The sequence below is a fragment of the Ictalurus punctatus genome, chromosome 7, assembly GCF_001660625.3.
Source record: "Ictalurus punctatus breed USDA103 chromosome 7, Coco_2.0, whole genome shotgun sequence".
In the NCBI taxonomy this organism is placed as follows: Eukaryota; Metazoa; Chordata; class Actinopteri; order Siluriformes; family Ictaluridae; genus Ictalurus; species Ictalurus punctatus.
This window is the reverse complement of record NC_030422.2, coordinates 17713219-17732202: the sequence shown is the minus strand read 5'-3', so window position 1 is coordinate 17732202 and position 18984 is coordinate 17713219. Positions and strand designations below refer to the sequence as shown.

Sequence of the window (18984 nt, the reverse complement as noted above, 5' to 3'; positions counted from 1 at the left end):
ATCACCTCTATTTGTTTTCTTTGAGATTTGGATTTGCAGTGCTGCTTTAAAGAGAAATGGACTGTCTTGTGTGTGCGTTTGTGCGTATATTTCTCACCATGTTCTCTTGGGCCTGTTCAACTCATTAACATCGTATTTTGTCTTGCAGTAACAGTATTTCACATGGGTAAGGAGTGGGTATTTGTACAATGACCTTTGTATTGGGTGCTGGTGTAAAATGGCATGTGAACAGAAAAGGAAATATTGTTCAGGAAGGTTAAATGGGCACAGAGGATAATGGATAAAAAGGAGTTTGAGGTCAGGGTAGTGGTAGTGGACAAACATGATCTGTCCAGACATAGCTGTGAACATGTGCTTTGTGTGAGCAAAGATACAAAGGCAGGGTTTTGGCACGGTGAGAAAATGTCATGGTCAGGACTGAAATAATAGGGACTATAGAGAGGATTACTGAAACCGGTAATATTTACTGCTTGCTGAACCGTAGACTGCTGTTTAATCTGCATTTTGTATTAAATGCTGTATGATCAATATGTAAGCAATCAGCAGGGTAAATATGCCAAATTTGGGCAATACAATGAGTTTGTAAAACAACCAAACAATCCTATTAACTGTTGCATAAAACATATTGAGGTTTTTGAGGTAAAGCATAACAGTGGGGTCCAGGAGTCTGAGAATCTGGGATTTTGTTTTTATTTAAAACTGGATTTAACATTTGATTTAACATGAATGGTCAAGTTTTACACGTGTGGAGTGCATTCCAGCTCAAGTGCACGCTGTCATTAAAGCAAAAGTTGGAGATGCCAAATACTGGGAAATTCTCCAATTTATGTTGACGTTTCTAAGATGATACTTTTCGCCCAAGTTAAAGTTGATGATAATTTGTACTAAAAAAATAATTGGAAAAGACTGAAAAATGGAAGCATTTTCACTTGTGTTTTCAGAAATTTGGACCCAGTGTATATTTTTTTTTTTCATATTTTCCAGCTCTAAACTGATGCATTTCTTTTTTTTTCCTGAAGCTTTCCCAGAGGTCTGGCATCAAGGGAATACATTTTAAACCTCAATATTATGCAATGCAGTGTTCTCTCTCTCTCTCTCTCTCTCTCTCTCTCTCTCTCTCTCTCTCTCTCCCTTGCGTACGCACACACGCACACTGCTCAGTAACATGTAGTACAGTAACAGTGTGTTGCCCAGGAAGGAGACTGTAGGATGTTGAAGTGGCAGTTGACATTAGTACCGAATTATGCAACTTTATGTAAACACATCTTTACTGTAATGGAATGAAAAGGTTCACACTGCTCTCAAGTATGCCATGTGAAGCAGAGAGAGAGAGAACGAGCGAGAGCAGTGTGGATTGGGGAGCTGGGCAAAAGGGAATGCAAATTTCAAAATAGTTGATGACCCAGGGGATGTAAAACAGGAGAGAGCTTTTCCTCCTTGGTCTGTTTTGACTCCTGGATTGGCTGCACTCCAAATGGCTTGGGACGGAGCAACACCAAGAGGGTTTTGACTCGGCCATGGCGCTCTCGCGTGCATGCCCGTGTGTATGCGTGAGCAGGAGGACTGTGGGGAGGCCACAGTTTAGACCTGCTGAGAAGTGACAGGAAGAATCCGAATTCTCATAGGGAAGCCAAGGCACACAATAGAGACTGTGGTTAGAAAAATAGAGTTGTACAATCATTGGGGAAGGAGTTGAAAATGAGAGATTATTAATAATCACCCCAAGCTAATACATTTCATGTGGATAAAAATGAAAACACGATATTAAGAAACAAGGTCATTTGCAGTATGCTTTTGACATTTTCACTGGGAGACTTGTTCATTGGAGGATGAAGAGAGAAAGCGAGGTCATGTTAAATGGAGAGAAACGGAGGAGAGTAGAAGACAGGGACACGGTAAGAATTGGGGAGAAAGGGTAGCAGCTCGAGGTGTTATAAAACATAACCTCTGTACTATCAGGTCTTTCACCTCTTGTTGTTGCGTTTTCATGTTACTTCGGCTGATTTATCCTTTTGGTATTTCTCTCTGTTCTGTTCTCTGCCCCTCTCTTTTTTGGACTGACTGACTTAAGAGAGCCAGCCGGAGTTTCTTTTAAACTTGGCCAAAAACAATAAACTCTCATGTCCTTTTGGCCTTTCTTTGAAACACTGAATCTACCCAAGCCAAGAGCCATCAGGGATGCCGCTTGCAGCCAAGATTGCAGATCAAGGTCATGCATTGATTTTGATGAATGGCAGACTTCACAGACTACCAGAGACCTCCAGTGTTTGAGACCAGACTGTCTTTCTGTTTGTCTGTCTGATCCTGGTATAGATGAAGTGGAGCAAAGCCAGCACACATGCAGTGGAATCATCAATCCTGTAGAATACATATGAGCCCTACTACACCCTGATTTAGGATCAGGCTGGACACCTGGCACAGGTGGAGCCATTATTTTAGAGCAATCCATTTAAAAAGAATTAAGATCCACAGTCCGAGGGCCAAAACACAGCTGCTGTAATGGTAAATGGTACACTTATATAGTGCTTTTATCCAAAGCGCTTTACACTGTGTGTCATTCACCCATTCACACACACTCGCACACCAATGGTAGAAGAGCTGCCATGCAAGGCACTATCTTGCCATCGGGAGCATTTTGGGGTTCAGTGTCTTGCCCAAGAACACTTCGGCATTTGGAGTCATGTGGGCCGGGAATCGAACCGCCAACCCTACGATTAGTGGGCAACCCGCTCTGCAAACTGAGCCACAGCCGCCCCTATGTAATGCCATAACTATATCTACACATTCTGACAAGGTAGCAGGCACACACTCTTCACAGGCTGTAAATAATATATAAATAATATAGCCATGAACATTTAACATACACTATATTAGTTATAAAAGTTTGTGGGCACCTGATCATCATGCCCCATATGTGCTTGTTGAACAGCTCATTCCAGATTTAGTCCCCCCATTGCTGCTGATATAATAACCTCTCCTCTTCTGGGAAGGCTTTCCACTGTATTTTCGTGTGTGACCCTGGGGGTTTGCTCATTCAGCCATAAGATCATTAGTGAGGTCAGGCGCTGATGTTGGGCGAGGAGGCCTAGTATGCAGTCAAATACAAATACAGTTGTTTTGGATGTCTTTGTGTGCTCCAGCTTTGGGGCAACAGTTTTGGAGAAGACCCACTTTTGGGTGTGATGGTCAGGTGTCCACATACTTTCGGCCATATAATGTATTTACGTTTTTCAACATGGTTTCAGAATGTACATTTGAACAGGTGGTGCACATTTATGGGTTCTCATTATATTTCAGATTGCTATTTTGCATGTAATAGAGCAATATATCATGAAGATATTCTAAGTATTACCCAGAGAATGTTTTCTTACCTATTGAATTGCATATTACAGTAGATGTGCTTTTACAAGATGCAGTTTCTTAGCATTTATTTACAACCAGAGGTCAGAGGAACCGATGTAGAAATGCCAGCACTGTCCGCATGTGTGTGAATTATAGCTCTGACAGTTCCTTAACCTCAGCTACATCACTCTTGTCCATAACTGATAACTGGATTTTTAATCCTGTCACATGTCACGACCTCCCCAGTCTAGGGTTGGGAATGCCAGTGACCAAAAAATAAATAAATAAAAAATTGACAGGACTAGGATTCTAAATGGATGTCTCCGCTCTCCTGTCCCAGCTCACACACATCGCAGAGCGATATCCACCAAAAAAGTAGCTCTTTATTCGCAAAGACATAATAGGAAGTGTGAATCTTCAGGAGGGGTTCAGGCCAAAATAATAAATAAAAAGGTTTCTAACTAAAGGGGAATTAAATTGAACTTGCCTAACAAACAAAAAAAATAAAATAAATATAAACCAAATAAGGTTCAAGAGCCTTCCCTTACTCCCTAACTGACCAATAACTACTATACCCAACTAACAGGAGCGTAACAGGAGCATAAATGACACTTACCTGAATAGCTCTCTCCCACTGCCGTCTTTCCTAGCATTTAAAACCTCCAACTCCTCCATGTAATCTCCCATCTCTGAGGCCAGTTAAACACCGCACGGAGGGAGAGGGGAGAGCGAAAGAACTGCACACACTACACATCACAACACCAAGAAATCAAATAAACAACAGGGAAAAGAAACCTTTACATCCAGGGACGTAACATACACATTTATTGTTTTTGTTTGTACCTGCTTGCAATATTTTCTAATTAATTTCATTGGATCTATTTTCCAAAATGTAAACAAACTAGTAATGACCATGACCAGGCAGTTACTAAAGTTGCTCTAAATGCCACACCGCCGTTTCATGGTCTTTCTTTGTCCCACGAGCTTCAATATCTGACTGCTTTCTCGAAACTGAATAAAAAAAAAAACCTTCTCTTGTTTTTGTTTTGTCCCATGAGATCCCAGTCCCGATGCCCATGTCTAGTTTCAACTAGTTGCCATGTGAACCTTTTCATACAAGCATTAAAAAAAAAAAAAAAACAATAACCCAAACATTTGGAACATATCTGTTCTTTCCCAGTAATGAACATCCCACTTGTGTATGTTGCTAAACTAATCTGCACAGACCAAAAAAAATCCTTCAAGTGCCAGTCTACATCTAGCGCTTACTCCAGAACACTGAGAGCTATCCAAGGTCATGCTTTGGGTTGCCCAGGTCAGACTCTTTTCACCAACCGATGACCTGCCACTTGCTGCAGAATGTGTGCGTGTGCGTGAGTATGTGCATGTTTATATCAGGGAGGAAACAGACTTCCCTCTTGCCAGGAAATGAAGGAGTAGAGTTGGCAGAGGAGCTCAGAGTTAAGAAAATATGTTCACGTCCCTTTAGTACAGGGTCATGCACAGTGACATGCTGTATCTTTCAACCTCTACCATCTCTCTCTGGGACCTGCTGGTGTACTGCGTCTAACTTTGTATAGCATTTGAGGAATAAAGGAAATATTTTTTGATTATTTTTCAGAATGTCTGTGCCATGTATGCCTGTAGCTGTCCTTTGTAGTTTTCACTTTTTGTTAGTCATCCATGCCAAATAATTTCAGAATTACTGAACCACCAGACCCTGAATTATAAAGATGCAGGTGTGTGTGTGTGTGTGTGTGTGTGTGTGTGTGTGTGTAACCCTGGCTATATGTTATCTATGGGTCAGAGAGGGAGAACTAGAACAGTCCTACCAGAACCAAGTGATAACCTTATCACTTAAGGCAGTGTTTTTCTGTCCTTTTCTCTTTCATCCCTTCCCTGTTGGTGTCTGCTGTTTTTCATAGTTGGGACCTCTGTGCTCCACACTGGACACTTGCTCAGATAAGGACTGCGCTGGAATGGAAAGCAACGGTGACTGTCAATTCTGAACATTTCGACAAAGGCCAAACTCATTAAGCCTTTTACTAAATGAGGCTTTTTTTTTTTTTGTCTGCCAGGCCCCTATAGTAATCACAGTCTAAATTGTGCTTTGGTATTTGGAAAGTGTGACTGATTTGCCCTTATTTTAAGGTTGATTGTGATTCTTGAGTGGAAATCATTGTGCCTTATCACTGAATGATTTTGCCAGAAGAAAACCAGATCACGCCATCCATTCTGCTCCTTTTCCCTTCATCTGTTCACTTGGCACTTGTCAAATCAAATTGCAGCATAGTTGTAATATCACATCTCAGTTTTTTTTTTTTTATTCATTGCTGATGATTAAATACTTTTATTTATTTATTTATTTATTTTCGACCCAGGGTGCCCGGGATACGTTTGAGAACTACTACAGGAAACAGAGGAGGAAACAAGCTCGACTAGTGTTGCAGCCACATTCGAACATGGTATGCCTTGACATTTCCACTTTTTCAGGGGCTCACTATAGTTGACCTGGGCTCTGACCCAGCATCCGACAAGCTTGGATATGTGACGAAAAGTATTTCACTGTGTTTTACGTGTGTGTGTGTGTGTATGTATATGTATGTGTGTGTGTGTGTGTGTGTGTGTGTGTGTGTATGTATATATATATATATATATATATATATATATATATATATATATATATATATATATATTATGTATATATATGTATATGTATATTATAAATAAATAAAAATAACACAAAGGTTATTTTCTATTTTCTTTCTTTCATAAGTCAACAGACCTGAAAATTATTTCATTTATTATTATTTAAAAGAACAAGCAAAAGCCACTTTTGATAGTTAGAACCAGTAAAAATGAATCGATTCATTATACTGGCTACCCATTTTACATTCAAATGCACAAAAACTATATTCCTACTTAAGAATCAAATACAAACTCTTACTTCTCACTTACAAAACAATACATGCCATTGCCCTGCCTTATCCCTCTAAGCTCCTACACCCCTGCTCAGACTCTCGGGTCTACCAGTACTGGTCCATAAACCCCAAAATACACTTCCTTCTCCCAGATTAAGAGTCAATTTAAAACCTTCCTTTTCTCCCAAGACTTTTCATCTTTCTTCTTCCTATTAGTCTGTTTTGTTTTTGTTCAAGGACCTTAGAAAGTATTAGAAAAACATTGTATAAATAAGCATTATCATCATTATTGGCCATCATCAGAAGTTGATGAAAAGGACGCACATAATGAACCTAGTCATAGTCGCTATTAGTCTAAATGAACAAGAATAGTTTGGGAAATGATTTTGGAACAAATTATGATTCTCAAGGTTTTGTGAGGATAGTTGCGTTTATTTTGTGTAACAGAATATGAGTCCATTTATTTTTATTTTTAATTTTGTGATTTATCCCATTGAGAAATTGTCCAGACATGAAGTAAATGTTTGCTTACAAAATATTATGTTTAAATGATACATTATAGACCATGTATGACTCATAGAGCAGTAACTACCTTTTTGTTGACATGTAGACTGGTTTTGATGAAGACTCGTATTTAAACATTTCATTGTTGTCCTTTTTTTTCTCTCTTTTTTTCTTTTCTCTTCTTTTTTTCCCCCCTTCCTCTACACACTATGTGTGGACCACAGCACGAAACCTTGGAGGGATACAGGCAGTACTTCAATCAAATTGTAGGGTAAGCTTTATGGACATTTCTCTGAATTTTAATTAACATCATTAAATGTAATGAAACTCACTTGTATTAAAGGAAGTAATTGAAAATGGCAAGCGTATAGCGGTATTTCGCTCGGTATTCCCTGCGCTTTCCAAACCATCCCCTCACTCAAAGGCAAACCCAATATTACCAATATTCCATCCGGGAGCTGTTGGAAAAGCTGCCAGGCTGTATGATTTATGGGCTTAGGGATATGGACTGGCAGATAGGTTTTATTCCAAGCATCTGGGTGGGAATATCGGAAAGGTGGATGTCGGGAGACGAGGCTTCTGCAAACATCGTGGTGGCACAGACTGTTCCCTGGGCACTGTTGCAACAGGATGTCTGGGGAAATAGGGATGTGTTGCTGGACTGACCAGTTTGCTTACATCCCTCTGTTTTCTGAGCATGGTGCTATAGAGATATCCTGATTATGGAGAGAAATGGCTATGTACTTACTATAACAGCTCTGTGTCTTCATCCTTATGTTATGTAACTTTTCCATTGATGTACTCCTTTTGTAGTTTTTTTGTAGTGGAGGACCACATCCTGCATACAACAAAAGGCCTAGTGAACAGAGCTTATGTGGAGGAGTTATGGGAACTAGCTCTGTCAAAGACCATTGCAGCGCTACGTACTCACTCGGTATGTTTGTGTAGCTCATTGCAGATTCTGTTGGAGTCTATCTACTGTAATGTATTGTCTCAGTGCCCTGGTATTGAATGATACACTGCCTGGTCCTAAACGATGTACCTTCTGTTATCTTTAATAGTCATACTGCACTGACCCTGACCTGATTCTGGACCTGAAAAGCCTTATAGTCCTGTTTGCAGACACATTACAGGTCAGTTACAGACACATTACAGGTCTTTGCTCATAGTCTTGCAGTCAGGTACTTGGTATAACTCAGCATGTTCAAGAACTGCCTAGTGTTACAGGAAGAGGTCATTTTACTAACATTACAAACAACCTTGACATATAGGGCTGAGAGATGGCGAAAACGTGACTAAAAGAAACAGACCGAGCAGCAGTGTGGAATGATGTAGTTTAATATAGTCTTAGCATTAGACACTCAAAACCCGTGTTGCAAGACTACAATTTAGACTAGCAATCTAGCCAGAGTCGGCTAAAATGAGTTCCTTCCATATCAAGGCAGCGTCATCATGTAGATAATGACATATTTCCATTGTACTATAGTCTGCACTTTGTTGATGGATAATCTGATAATCTATTTGGATTAAATATCTTTCTGTAGGAGTTCTCTCTACTTTTTCTAATCTTTTTCTAATCTAAATATTTTGCTTAATATTGCCTTATAAATAAAAGAGCCTGGTGGCTGTTCTCAAAGGGTTGACCAGGCTTGAAGCATAAAGATTTTCTTTTAGATCATCAGCAAACATGTAAGAATATATCTGTTTAATGCATTTATATTTATGGTTAAGGTAGACAATTTAACGAAAGCCACTTGAAATTGGGTGAAGCAGATGAAGGTTAAGGGCCTTGCTCAATTACCCAACTGTAGGAACTTGATGGAAGTGGGATTCAAGCTCACAACCTTCTGAGCAGTAGTCCAGAGCCATAAATGCTGCACTACCACTGCCACGAACTATTTAAAAGAAAAAAAAAATTATACCATTTAAAGATCAGATGCTGTGAAATTCACCATCTTTCTTCAATCTAGTCACTTTATCCTGACAAATAACAGCTCACTGGGGTCACTGGAGTTCAAAAGTGAGGTTTCAATTTAGTGTGGATGTATGGATAGCCATTTGGACTGTAACTAGATAGATTCTGACATTCATCACCGGCTAAGTCTACTAGTGTCGACTGAGTGTCTGAGGCTGAGACTGGTGGATCGAAATACACGTGTTAACAGCCCTATATAAAGGCTGTTTTATTGGGTTTAACCTTCCTTAATTATTGCCATTACAGTATTTCTAGATATGTATTATATATCTTGTAATTCCTAACGGGTACCTCTAATTGTACTTCATATTTCCTTTGACACTGTTGCAGTACCATATAATTTAAATTCAAGATTTTATTTTTATTTGTCACCTATACACCTCCTCTTTAGACTGTGCATTAAATACTAAATTAAAAATAACAGAATGAATAGAATAAAAAGAAATAAAAATAAGATATGAAATATATGTACAGTAATGTGCAAACAGGGGTGTACATTGTAAGCAGATATTGTACAAAATATGCAGTATGTTACCTGTCTCAATGATGCAAAGTGCAGTATACGGAATGTCAGTGGAGTGCAGAGTGCTGTCGAGTTTTTATGGAGTCCTAAGGGGTCTTTATGGAGGATATGTCCATGTTGAGTTTTAGTCATCAGATTAGAAAGCGCTTGCCTGATTGCAAAAGGCTAAACAGACAGTTACCAGGCTGGGTAGAGTCCCTGATGATTTTAGCAGCTCTTGTACCGCATCGCCTGGTGTACATGTCATTCAGAGAGGGGAGAGCAGACCCGGTGATGCGCCCCGCTAAACGCACCACTCCCTGCAGGGCTTTGTGGTCCTGGATAGAGCGGTTTCTGTATCATACTAAGATGCACTAAGTCAGTAAACTTTCTATAGCCCCAGTATAGGAAGTTTTCAGAATCGCTGGGGAGACCCTGAATTTCCTCAGCGGTCTCAGATGGTACAACCGTTGTATGACTTTGATTACCTGAGCTTTAGCGTGATGCGTCCAGGTCAGATCTGCAGAGACGTGTACTCCAAGGTACATGAAGCTGCTCACACTCTCCACGGGGGTCCCGCTGATCTCGAGTGGGGTGTAGTTCCTCTGTGGCCTGTTCCTGAAGTCCACAACCAGCTCCTTGGTTTTACTGACGTTCAAGGAGAGACTGTTAGCCTGGCACCAAGCTACAGGTTTCTCCACCTTGTCAAGGTAGGCGGCCTCGTCGTTGTTGGAGATGAGTCCCATAACCACTGTGTTGTCAACAAACTTGACGATAGAGGTGGAGCTGTGAGAGGACACACAGTCATGTGTGTAGACAGAGTAGAGCAGTGGGCTCAGGACCCAACCTTGTGGGGCTCAGGGTGATTGTGTTGGAGATAAACTGGCCCAGTCTCACTACTTGGGGTCTGCCTGTGAGGAAGTCACAGAGTTGGAGCATTAAGGCTGAGGTCCCTGAGCTTGGAGGCCAGTCTGTGTGGAACTATTGTGTTGAAGGTTGAGCTATAATCTATAAACAGCAGCCTCGCATATTTCCCGTTGTAGTCTGAAATGTAGGCTACAGTGAGACTTAACTATGTGAAGCTAGATTAGTAAGTGATACAAATGGATCTAAACTTGGTGCTGTCCACTTTTTGTATGTCCTTTTTATATCTTGCTGTTTGGTGTTTTCCAGGGTTATGGGTTTCCCGTGAACCAGCTGTTTGACATGGTGCTTGAGATGAGAGATCAATATGGAGAGATTTTGCTGAAGAAGTGGAATCAGTCCTTTAGGTGAGAAAGATCTCTAAATATGTGTTTTCATCTCTCTTCCTTGTGAATCATATTCTGTCTTCATATTCCCACGCATGTTTTCTCTGAATACGACTCTCTCTCTCTCTCTCTCTCTCTCTCTCTCTCTCTCTCTATCTCTATGTATTTCTCACTATTTTTTATTTATTTATTTTTGTTAATTGTGAGATGCACATTGAATGCCCAGTACAATAGAAGTGCTTAATATTCCTCGAAGGAGGAATATTCCTTCAAAACAATTCTAAGTTGCCGGGGTTTTGTATGCTATTAAAATAATTTAGAAAGCACAAAAATGCTGGTCTATTGTGGAAAGCTTAAAACTTAGAGCTCCATGGAGAGCTATGTTAAAATTGGCAGGCCTGAGTCCTGAGAGCGGACATGATTTGAACATTGGAGTGGCGTTCTCTGAGACATTCTGACCTGACTTTGACTCAGTCCATAAAAATAGAAGGCCTTGGATTTCACTGCTTTGGATTTGTTCTGCTCTGGCTATGTGGAAAATGAAAAAAATGATTTGCTATGGATTGCACGCAAACACACATGCAGTTTTGTGAAAGGTTACTTGTGTATGTATTTCTTTATGTATTAAAATAGTGATCAATTTTCTATAAAACCAAAATCTGAATATGAGACTTTATATTATAGATATTCTGTTCATTATCAAGTATTACTTATGATGAGTATGATTGTATAGCTGTTGCAGTAGTGGTATCGAAGTTTCTAAAATCAGTTCCACTCTTTATTGAGCTGTGTCCAGTAGAAGCCTCGTTTTTGCACCAAATACATATATTTATAAACCAAAAAATGTGAAATATAAAAATTTTCCCTTAATTATTTCAATTACTTGTGTGGATTCAGAGACGTATTAAAATGAGCCTGTCTTTAAAGTGAACAAGTTTTCATTCTTTTCCAGGAAAATCCTTGATCAGGACAATTACAGTCCTATCCCTACAGCAACAGAAGAAGAGTACCGGCAAATCACAAGCCAGTTCCCCTTCCAAGACTCAGAACTAGACATGGTCTGTTACAAAAGCTTCAGTATACTTTACTATACTTGAATATACTTATCAATCTCTAACTGCCACATCATTGGTCCTGTTAGACAAATAATGCGTAATTATGTTTCACTTCACACAGATGCCTTTCCCAAAGAAGTTCCCATTTTCTGAATTTGTACCCAAAGTCTACTCCCAACTCAAAGAGTTTATATATGCTTGCCTCAAATACTCTGAGGACCTGCACCTTAGGTAACAACAAAAACCATACACAAAACTACAACTATTGCTTTTCTTTCTGTTAGTAGATGAAGACTTCATTTACCTCACCACCTATTTTTAAATTTTGCTACAAGACAGACAGCAGCCAGAAATGCTGCTAGGTTTGCCAAAAGAAATTATGCCAATAATATAGCTGTTTGTAATTTTCAGGCATTGAAAAAAAATAAATAAAAAAAAAAAAAATATATATATATATATATATATATATATATATATATATATATATATATATATATATATATATATATATATATATATATATATACACAGAATGACACACTGACATGACATGCTTAAATGTATTTCTTCTTAGTCTTGCAATGACATTTGTTAAAAGTTATTGGGATTTTAGTCTACTGTCTGGAAGCTTTATTTAGGCTAATCTCTGTGGCAGTTGTCTGAAAGCCACCAATAGAAGGACTGCATAGGATGATAAAATCTCTGGACAACCATAAATACGGTAGCGGCAATGGGCAGAACATACATGTTTAAATGGTATAAAACATCCACATTAATTAATAAAGTTACCAGACTACATGCCTATTCCCCTCATACAGTGAGTTGCAAATCTACCACGCATGCTAATATAAAATCCTTCTTACCTCAAGCTTACTTGGAAGAATGGGCATTCCATGTAGTCCTCTTTTACCCAGCCACAAATGGCTCCAAAACTTATCTTTCCCTTTTCAAACATTTTTCCTAGGCATAACATTGCTAATATTATACAATTGGAGAAATCAGCTCATGTTTTTCCCCGTCTTCAACTGCACAATGTAGGCTCAGCTTCCTGTTCTTGACTGACAGGAGTGGAACCACTGTGGTCTTCTGATGTTGTAGCTAGGGCTGGGCGATAAAACGGTATCGGTATTTATCGTGCACCTTTATCGGTAACGATAGAAAAATGTTCGGCATAACGCTCGATAAATTTGTAAACAGACATGAATCAACAACCCTCAAGCGTGCGCCGTCCCTGGATCGTAAACAGCCTATCATATGCCTTGATAACAGTGTGCTACTAGTGACAAGCAAACAGCCAATAACAAGCTGCGTATCTGTGGGGTTCGGTTGTGTCGTCGCCATGTGGCATCAGAGCACACAAACACATGCGGAAATGAGTTCAGAGCCTGTTGAGGAGATTGTGAATAATAAAAAAAATAAGGAAATGCCAGCTTGCCCTTGCCAGTTTTTTTTTTTTTTTTTTTTTTTTTTGGTTTCTTTTCATCTGACCCACATCAGAACATGTTGTTGTTGTTTTTTTTTTTTTTTTTTTTTTTTAAAGCTTACACACAACAACAACGTCCCGGCCAAGTACAGAGAAACAAGCTGCGAGATACTTGTAGTGTGCATGCTCCACACATGTACAATGTGTGTGACTCTGAACAGCAGGCAAGGAATAAATGTGACGTTTAGCTGTTTTTTTTGTGATATCTGTTAAAATTTCGGCTCTGGGGAGGACAGTGAGTGTCCTCGGAGCAGACGCGGACCTCAGCACAGTGTTGTCTGGAAGTAAGAGTTAAAGTGGAAGTTTTATACGAGGCTAGGCTAACTATGCTAACAGGCTGAGCACAAAGCAGAGCACCAGGTTCTGCACCATCCTGCACTATAACGTGATGTTGATCTCCCGTTTGCCTTTTTTACACTTTTACATTGCACACATTTTGTAACATTTAATTTATTAAGTTCAAGAGTTTCTTTAACACTTATTTAATCTTCATATAAGATCCAAGAGAAGATATTTGTTTCAATTCTATTTTGTTGTTTGCCTTAATAAAGTGGGTAAATTACAAATACAGTGGTTAAATTCAAAACTTTTTTTTATTATTGGTCATTTAAAGATTAAAATTGATCAATAATTATCGATACCAGATTATATGAAACATTATATCGTGATCCATTTTTTAGCTGTACCGCCTAGCCCTAGTTTTAGCCCATCCATTTCAAGGTTCAGCATGTTGTGCATTCTGAAATGCTTTTCTGCTCAGCACAGCTGTAAAGACTGGTTATTTGAGTTACCATTGCTTTCATTTCAGCTTGAATCAGTCTGGCTGTTCTTCTCTGACCTCTTTCAGAGGTGTTGAACACGGCATTTAAGGCTGAGGAACTACTGCTTAGTGGATGTTTTTTGTTTTTGTCACTATTCTATTGGCTGTAAGATTATTGTGCATGAACATCCTAGGAAATCTCACACTAGCAGGTCTGGCACCAGCAGTCATGCCATAAGATCAAGGTCAGAGGCCACAGTCACAATGCTATTGACTTTGGTGCTTCCAGCCAAGTGGAAAGCATTGGGCCTCCACTGATTGCAGAAGGAAGCAAGAAACCACACAGCTTAGTTTGCTTTGGGTTATCTCTCAGCATTTCAGGTCTGGTTGCCTCAGGAACTGATCTGGCTTGCTGGTCGTCTGTGTATAAGGTGTGAGTTGCTACTGTAGTAATGGGGTCAATGAAAAGCCACCATATCCTTTCTCCTACCAAATTACCTATCCGGAATCAAACAATGGTGATGAATTGTGTCTAGGACATGGTCTAACGTGCAATTGCTAATATCCAAGTCTCTGAAGCCAGCTGATATCCATTTGGATGATTAGACAGGAAATTCTCAGATCAGTTGAGGTTTTGTATCATAATATCAGTAAACAAGACAATTAAGACTACTAATTCTCCAAAACCAGAGCTTATCTGGCTTGAACCACACTGCATTGTTTTGTCTGACTTCTCGTGAATTTAGCCACTCACATTTGGCCATTACTTCGTCTGGATCTTGAAGACCATTCAGCTTAACTTAACTTGAATGAGGTTTGAGAGAGCCTCCAAAGCTGGATATGTAAACCATCTCTATGAGATCATATGTTAGAGTCTGTATTGAGCCGGGGAAATCAGTAGTTTGATAGTGCTGTGGCCTCCTGTTCCTCTAGTGGCCTCTCTATCTGCGGCCACAGTTTGGCTTCTCCCATTCTTGTTCTCTTCACTACCACAGCCACCAGACATGTTCTGTGTGGTTTTCGGAACATGGCCAATCCTTGTGCTCGGGTGTCTGTTTAAATTCAAAAATAAACATTCCCTTCTTTTTTTGGCTGGGGGCTGGAAAGACCATGCCTCAGCATGTGGAGTCTTGGAGCTCCAAATAAAGCCAGAATCCCCCTTACTCTCTGTGTTAATTTATCAGTGCCATCAAATAAGCACTTCGCTAGATGAATTTTCAGATATTAGTCATATTTCTCTGCAATGCTGTGTCCTTGTTAGCACAGGAGCAGAACAGTGAGGGCCAGACCAATCTGAAATCGAGCCTCTGGTAAAGGAATCTGTGTATACATGTGTGTCTGCATGTGCGTCTGTGCATAGTTGTGTGCATGTGTGAGGATGCAGGGGTCAAGCTAGTGCTACAGGAAATGGAAACCTGTGATTGACAGACCAAAGGAGAGGAGCATTGATTCTGCATTCTACCCAGACCAGTCCACCGGAGGCAATTAGGCCTTGTGGTTTCTCTCCACTAATATTAAGATGAGGTGCAGTAAGGAGGAAGGGGGGGGGTTTGCACTGGCCCATGTGCAGGTGGTTGGACCAGACTGGAGGAATTTCTCTTAACATTCAAAATGTCTCCCATCTGAATGTCTGCTGAACCTTGAACCCCAAGCGAGAAAGGATGCATTTTGAAGTTGTTTTACAGATGTTGAAGCAGTTCCATGTAGCAGCTAACCTTTACTCCATGCAGGTCCTGATGTGCATGAATGTGATGGTTCAATAGTCCATAAACAGGCAGCTAGCTTGGCTTTTAACTCCTTTTGATGAATCAGTGAACAAAGATTCAGTACAATACAATCCATCTTTCTCTCCTCCTCTGCACACACATTTCCTTCCTTTTGTTTGTCTAATGGACTTAATTATCCTACTGATTTCCAGCTACTTTCCTCTACATGACCTCTACAGTTTTATTGAGATCTTGTATTAAGATATTTTATGGTATGTATGCTGGCCATGGTCTGTCACACTAAGTGAATCAATGGAAGAACAAACAGTTGATTGTGCTTTAATCTGTATATTTCCAGCTTTTATATATATATATATATATATATATATATATATATATATATATATATAATATATATAATATATATATATATATATATATATACACACACATATTTATGTGTATCTTTAAAATATTTTTACAAAGTTTTTGGTCTCACACCACATTTGTGGTCTAGGAGTTCTACGACTTAGTTTCCCGACTGCTTGTCATTAGACCTGAACCAGTATTGTTGCTTCATTGAGCTATTCCCATTGAAAGCCATTCGTCCATCTCTCAGCATCCTTTTTTTCCACTCTTGCTCTGTCCATCTTATTGCCAAGTTGAAGGAATTCTCCCCCCCCCCCCCCCCACCGAGGAGAGAATGTTTCTGAAATTCTTCCTTTGCTTCTCTTGACACAATGTGAGGCAATTTAGTAATTTATAAGGAATGTGTTTGGTACCCAGAGAGAAAAAGCCATTGCGCGCTTGTTTTGTACTAATTTCCATCCGGGGACACATTGTTCTCATCTTTCTCTCTCTCTCTCTTGCTCCTTTCTTTTTTCTCTCTCTCTCTTGCTCCTTTCTTCTCTCTTTCCCGGTAGAGGGGAGGTAGAGAAGATGCTTCCAGCTGTACTTATGGTAACAAGGATAATTCACTGCATAATTAGCCCCACTTGTGCCATTTCCTGACCCACTCTCCATCAAAATTCACTCTTCCACAGCGAAAGTGGAAAAGAGAAGTGCGCTCTCTCTCTCTCTCTCTCTCTCTCTCTCTCTCTCTCTCTCTCTCTCTCTCTATTTCTCTATTTCTCTCTCTCCCCCTCTTCTCCTCGCTGTGTTGATTTTATGATTTATGCTCTGTGTGTGCTGATGTGGTTTGCTTCATTTCTAGCGTTAGGGCATGTAGAGTTGCAGGCCACGATGTGTCATTCACTGTTGTAGATCCCAAACTGTGTTCTCCCTGTCTCTATCTTGCCGTTTCTCTCTGTTGATCTATTTCTGGCTCTGTTTTGCTTTATCTCATTCTCGCTCGAATCTGGCCTCTCGTTCTTCTGTCAAGAGCTGGGATAATTAGACATTCAAGCTTGTGGTTTGGTTGGTTTGCCTCAGTATAATGCAGATTGAAATCCGTCCCAGAGAACTTCTTGTTTGTTTCAGCTCTCAAACTGTCTGAGTAACTGTAGGCCACTGATATAATATACAGTACTGTGCAAAAGTCTTAGGTACATACAAAGAAATGCTGTAGAGCAAAGATGCCTTCAAAAATAATGAAATTAAATGTTTCTTCGTTGAGAAATAAATGAAGCAAAGGCAGTATTTGGTGTGACAACCCTTTGCTTTAAAAAAAAAAAAAAATGGTCGTCTCTGGTAGAATTAGTGCAGTTTTATAAGGAAATGAGCTGTAAGTTTTATTGAGCATCTTGCAGAACCAGCCACGGTTTTTCTGGAGACTTTGACTGTCACATTTGCTTCTTATTTTTGCAGAAACTCCCAGTAGCTATCATTGTGTTTTTTTTTTTGTCTGAAAAGTGTCTCTTACCACTTAATATTCTGGTTTCTTTACTGACACACACATATTTTTCTGTAACATTACATTTTGTGCTGGAAACCTAAAATGTTTTTGTACTGACCTGAGAATGTAGAAGTCCTACATGCTGGTTTTTCTAATCACGGTATTCTTGGCTTCAGTTCTACAGAAATTGATGACATGATACGCAAGTCTACAAACTTGCTGCTCACAAGAACCCTCAGTAACTGCCTGCAGTATGCCATTAAGAAGAAGAATGTGGGATTAGCAGAGGTGAGATGCTTTATGGGCTTTTATAAGTAGGCCAACATTAGAGTTCTGTGCTCTTAAAGTTGAAAAGCTAGTGTGTTAACATGAACAGTACATCACTTGCACACTGGCTGAATTCAAATTCTTGGACAATGGCTCATGCCAGGCTTTTTTGAGTCAATCCTACCTAGTGTGATGCACCTTTTCATTCTCACGTTCAGCCAAAGAAGCACACTTTTTACACCTTCTTCAGGACCCCATTATACCTACCATTGCCCTTCCTCGCTTATTCCACCCTGCTCTCAGTCCAGCCGGCTGTGGCTCTCTCTTTTGAGTGTGTTTAGTCTGTTCCTTCCACTATCGATGCAGAAATGTTAGCTTCCCGCTTCCTTTCAGCCCTGTTTATAATCTTACCACTCCAGATAGAGAGTTCAGCTGGGTGCCATTGATTGAACAGAGCCAAAGATGTGGGGTAAAGAGTGGGGGAGTTTTGGTGATGATTTTGAGGTAGTTCACTGAAAGGGCAATGTGCCGCTTGCCCACTCTCACGCTACCTCTCTCCGGCGAAAAACCCTTCCACCGCCTCCCCCTAATAAACACACGCACACACACACACCTCTGTGTTTAATGCCAGATCAGATATCAGAAACCTTCAGCTTCTGTAGTTCACTGGTTGTGTGGAAGTTCGGATGTTTGACCCAGGCACTGTTCTGGAGCTTCCTCCATGCAGGGTGTAGCGAGCCTAGGGAAAATGTACTGAGGTCTGGCCTAAATTAGTATACTGTGTTTCGCATGGTTGCTGACAGCCCTGGCCTGCATTTGCACCCTTGAACCCTGGCTCACTGACTGAACTGAGACCAGCCTGTTCTGTGTTTCTGAGTAACCCCATCTAACAATGCACAGCACTGCAGGAGGAGCAGTTTAGGAACTACCTGTAACTCTGTAGGCTGAGATTTGCAGGGTCCCAAATTCCTTTGTTTTCTATGCAGCATTTAGGAAGATTGTGTGTTACCCAGTGGCACCTCTTTTTCTGCTGTAAGCTTATAGACCATCAATGTTCATCCTGTCACTATGATGAAATAAAACACGGAACTGTATCTGATTTATCTAGTTGGTTCAAATCATCGTTAACACGACGCACCTCGAGTTGTCATGCCACTGCCTGGAAGAGTTCATCTCCAACATCACCAACGTGCCTCCAGACACAGTTAACATCACCAAACTGTACGGCACCTCCACCTTTAAGGTAGGAGTGAACCCACTTACCAAAACTTAAAAACCTACGTGTATACTTTGGCATTACATAAATTGATGTTAACATGACGCTGATGTTACTGGTGTAATATTAAATACAAGTTGTATTTATTGTGTCTCTGTCTGCCAAGTTC

General features: G+C 40.1%; 1 protein-coding gene across 3 annotated transcripts in view; it reads left to right on the top strand.

Annotated features, from left to right (window-relative positions):
- The window catches only part of exoc6b (exocyst complex component 6B), a 106859-nt gene that overhangs the window by 52283 nt on the left and 35592 nt on the right, over nt 1–18984 (top strand). For all 3 annotated transcript variants that reach the window (XM_017471673.3, XM_017471671.3, XM_053681360.1), the window contains exons 9-17: nt 5724–5807; nt 6992–7038; nt 7581–7701; nt 7829–7900; nt 10418–10515; nt 11447–11552; nt 11671–11780; nt 17509–17620; nt 18708–18842. In XM_017471673.3, the coding sequence (XP_017327162.1) occupies nt 5724–5807; nt 6992–7038; nt 7581–7701; nt 7829–7900; nt 10418–10515; nt 11447–11552; nt 11671–11780; nt 17509–17620; nt 18708–18842 (885 nt within the window). The remainder of the gene's footprint in view (nt 1–5723; nt 5808–6991; nt 7039–7580; nt 7702–7828; nt 7901–10417; nt 10516–11446; nt 11553–11670; nt 11781–17508; nt 17621–18707; nt 18843–18984) is intronic.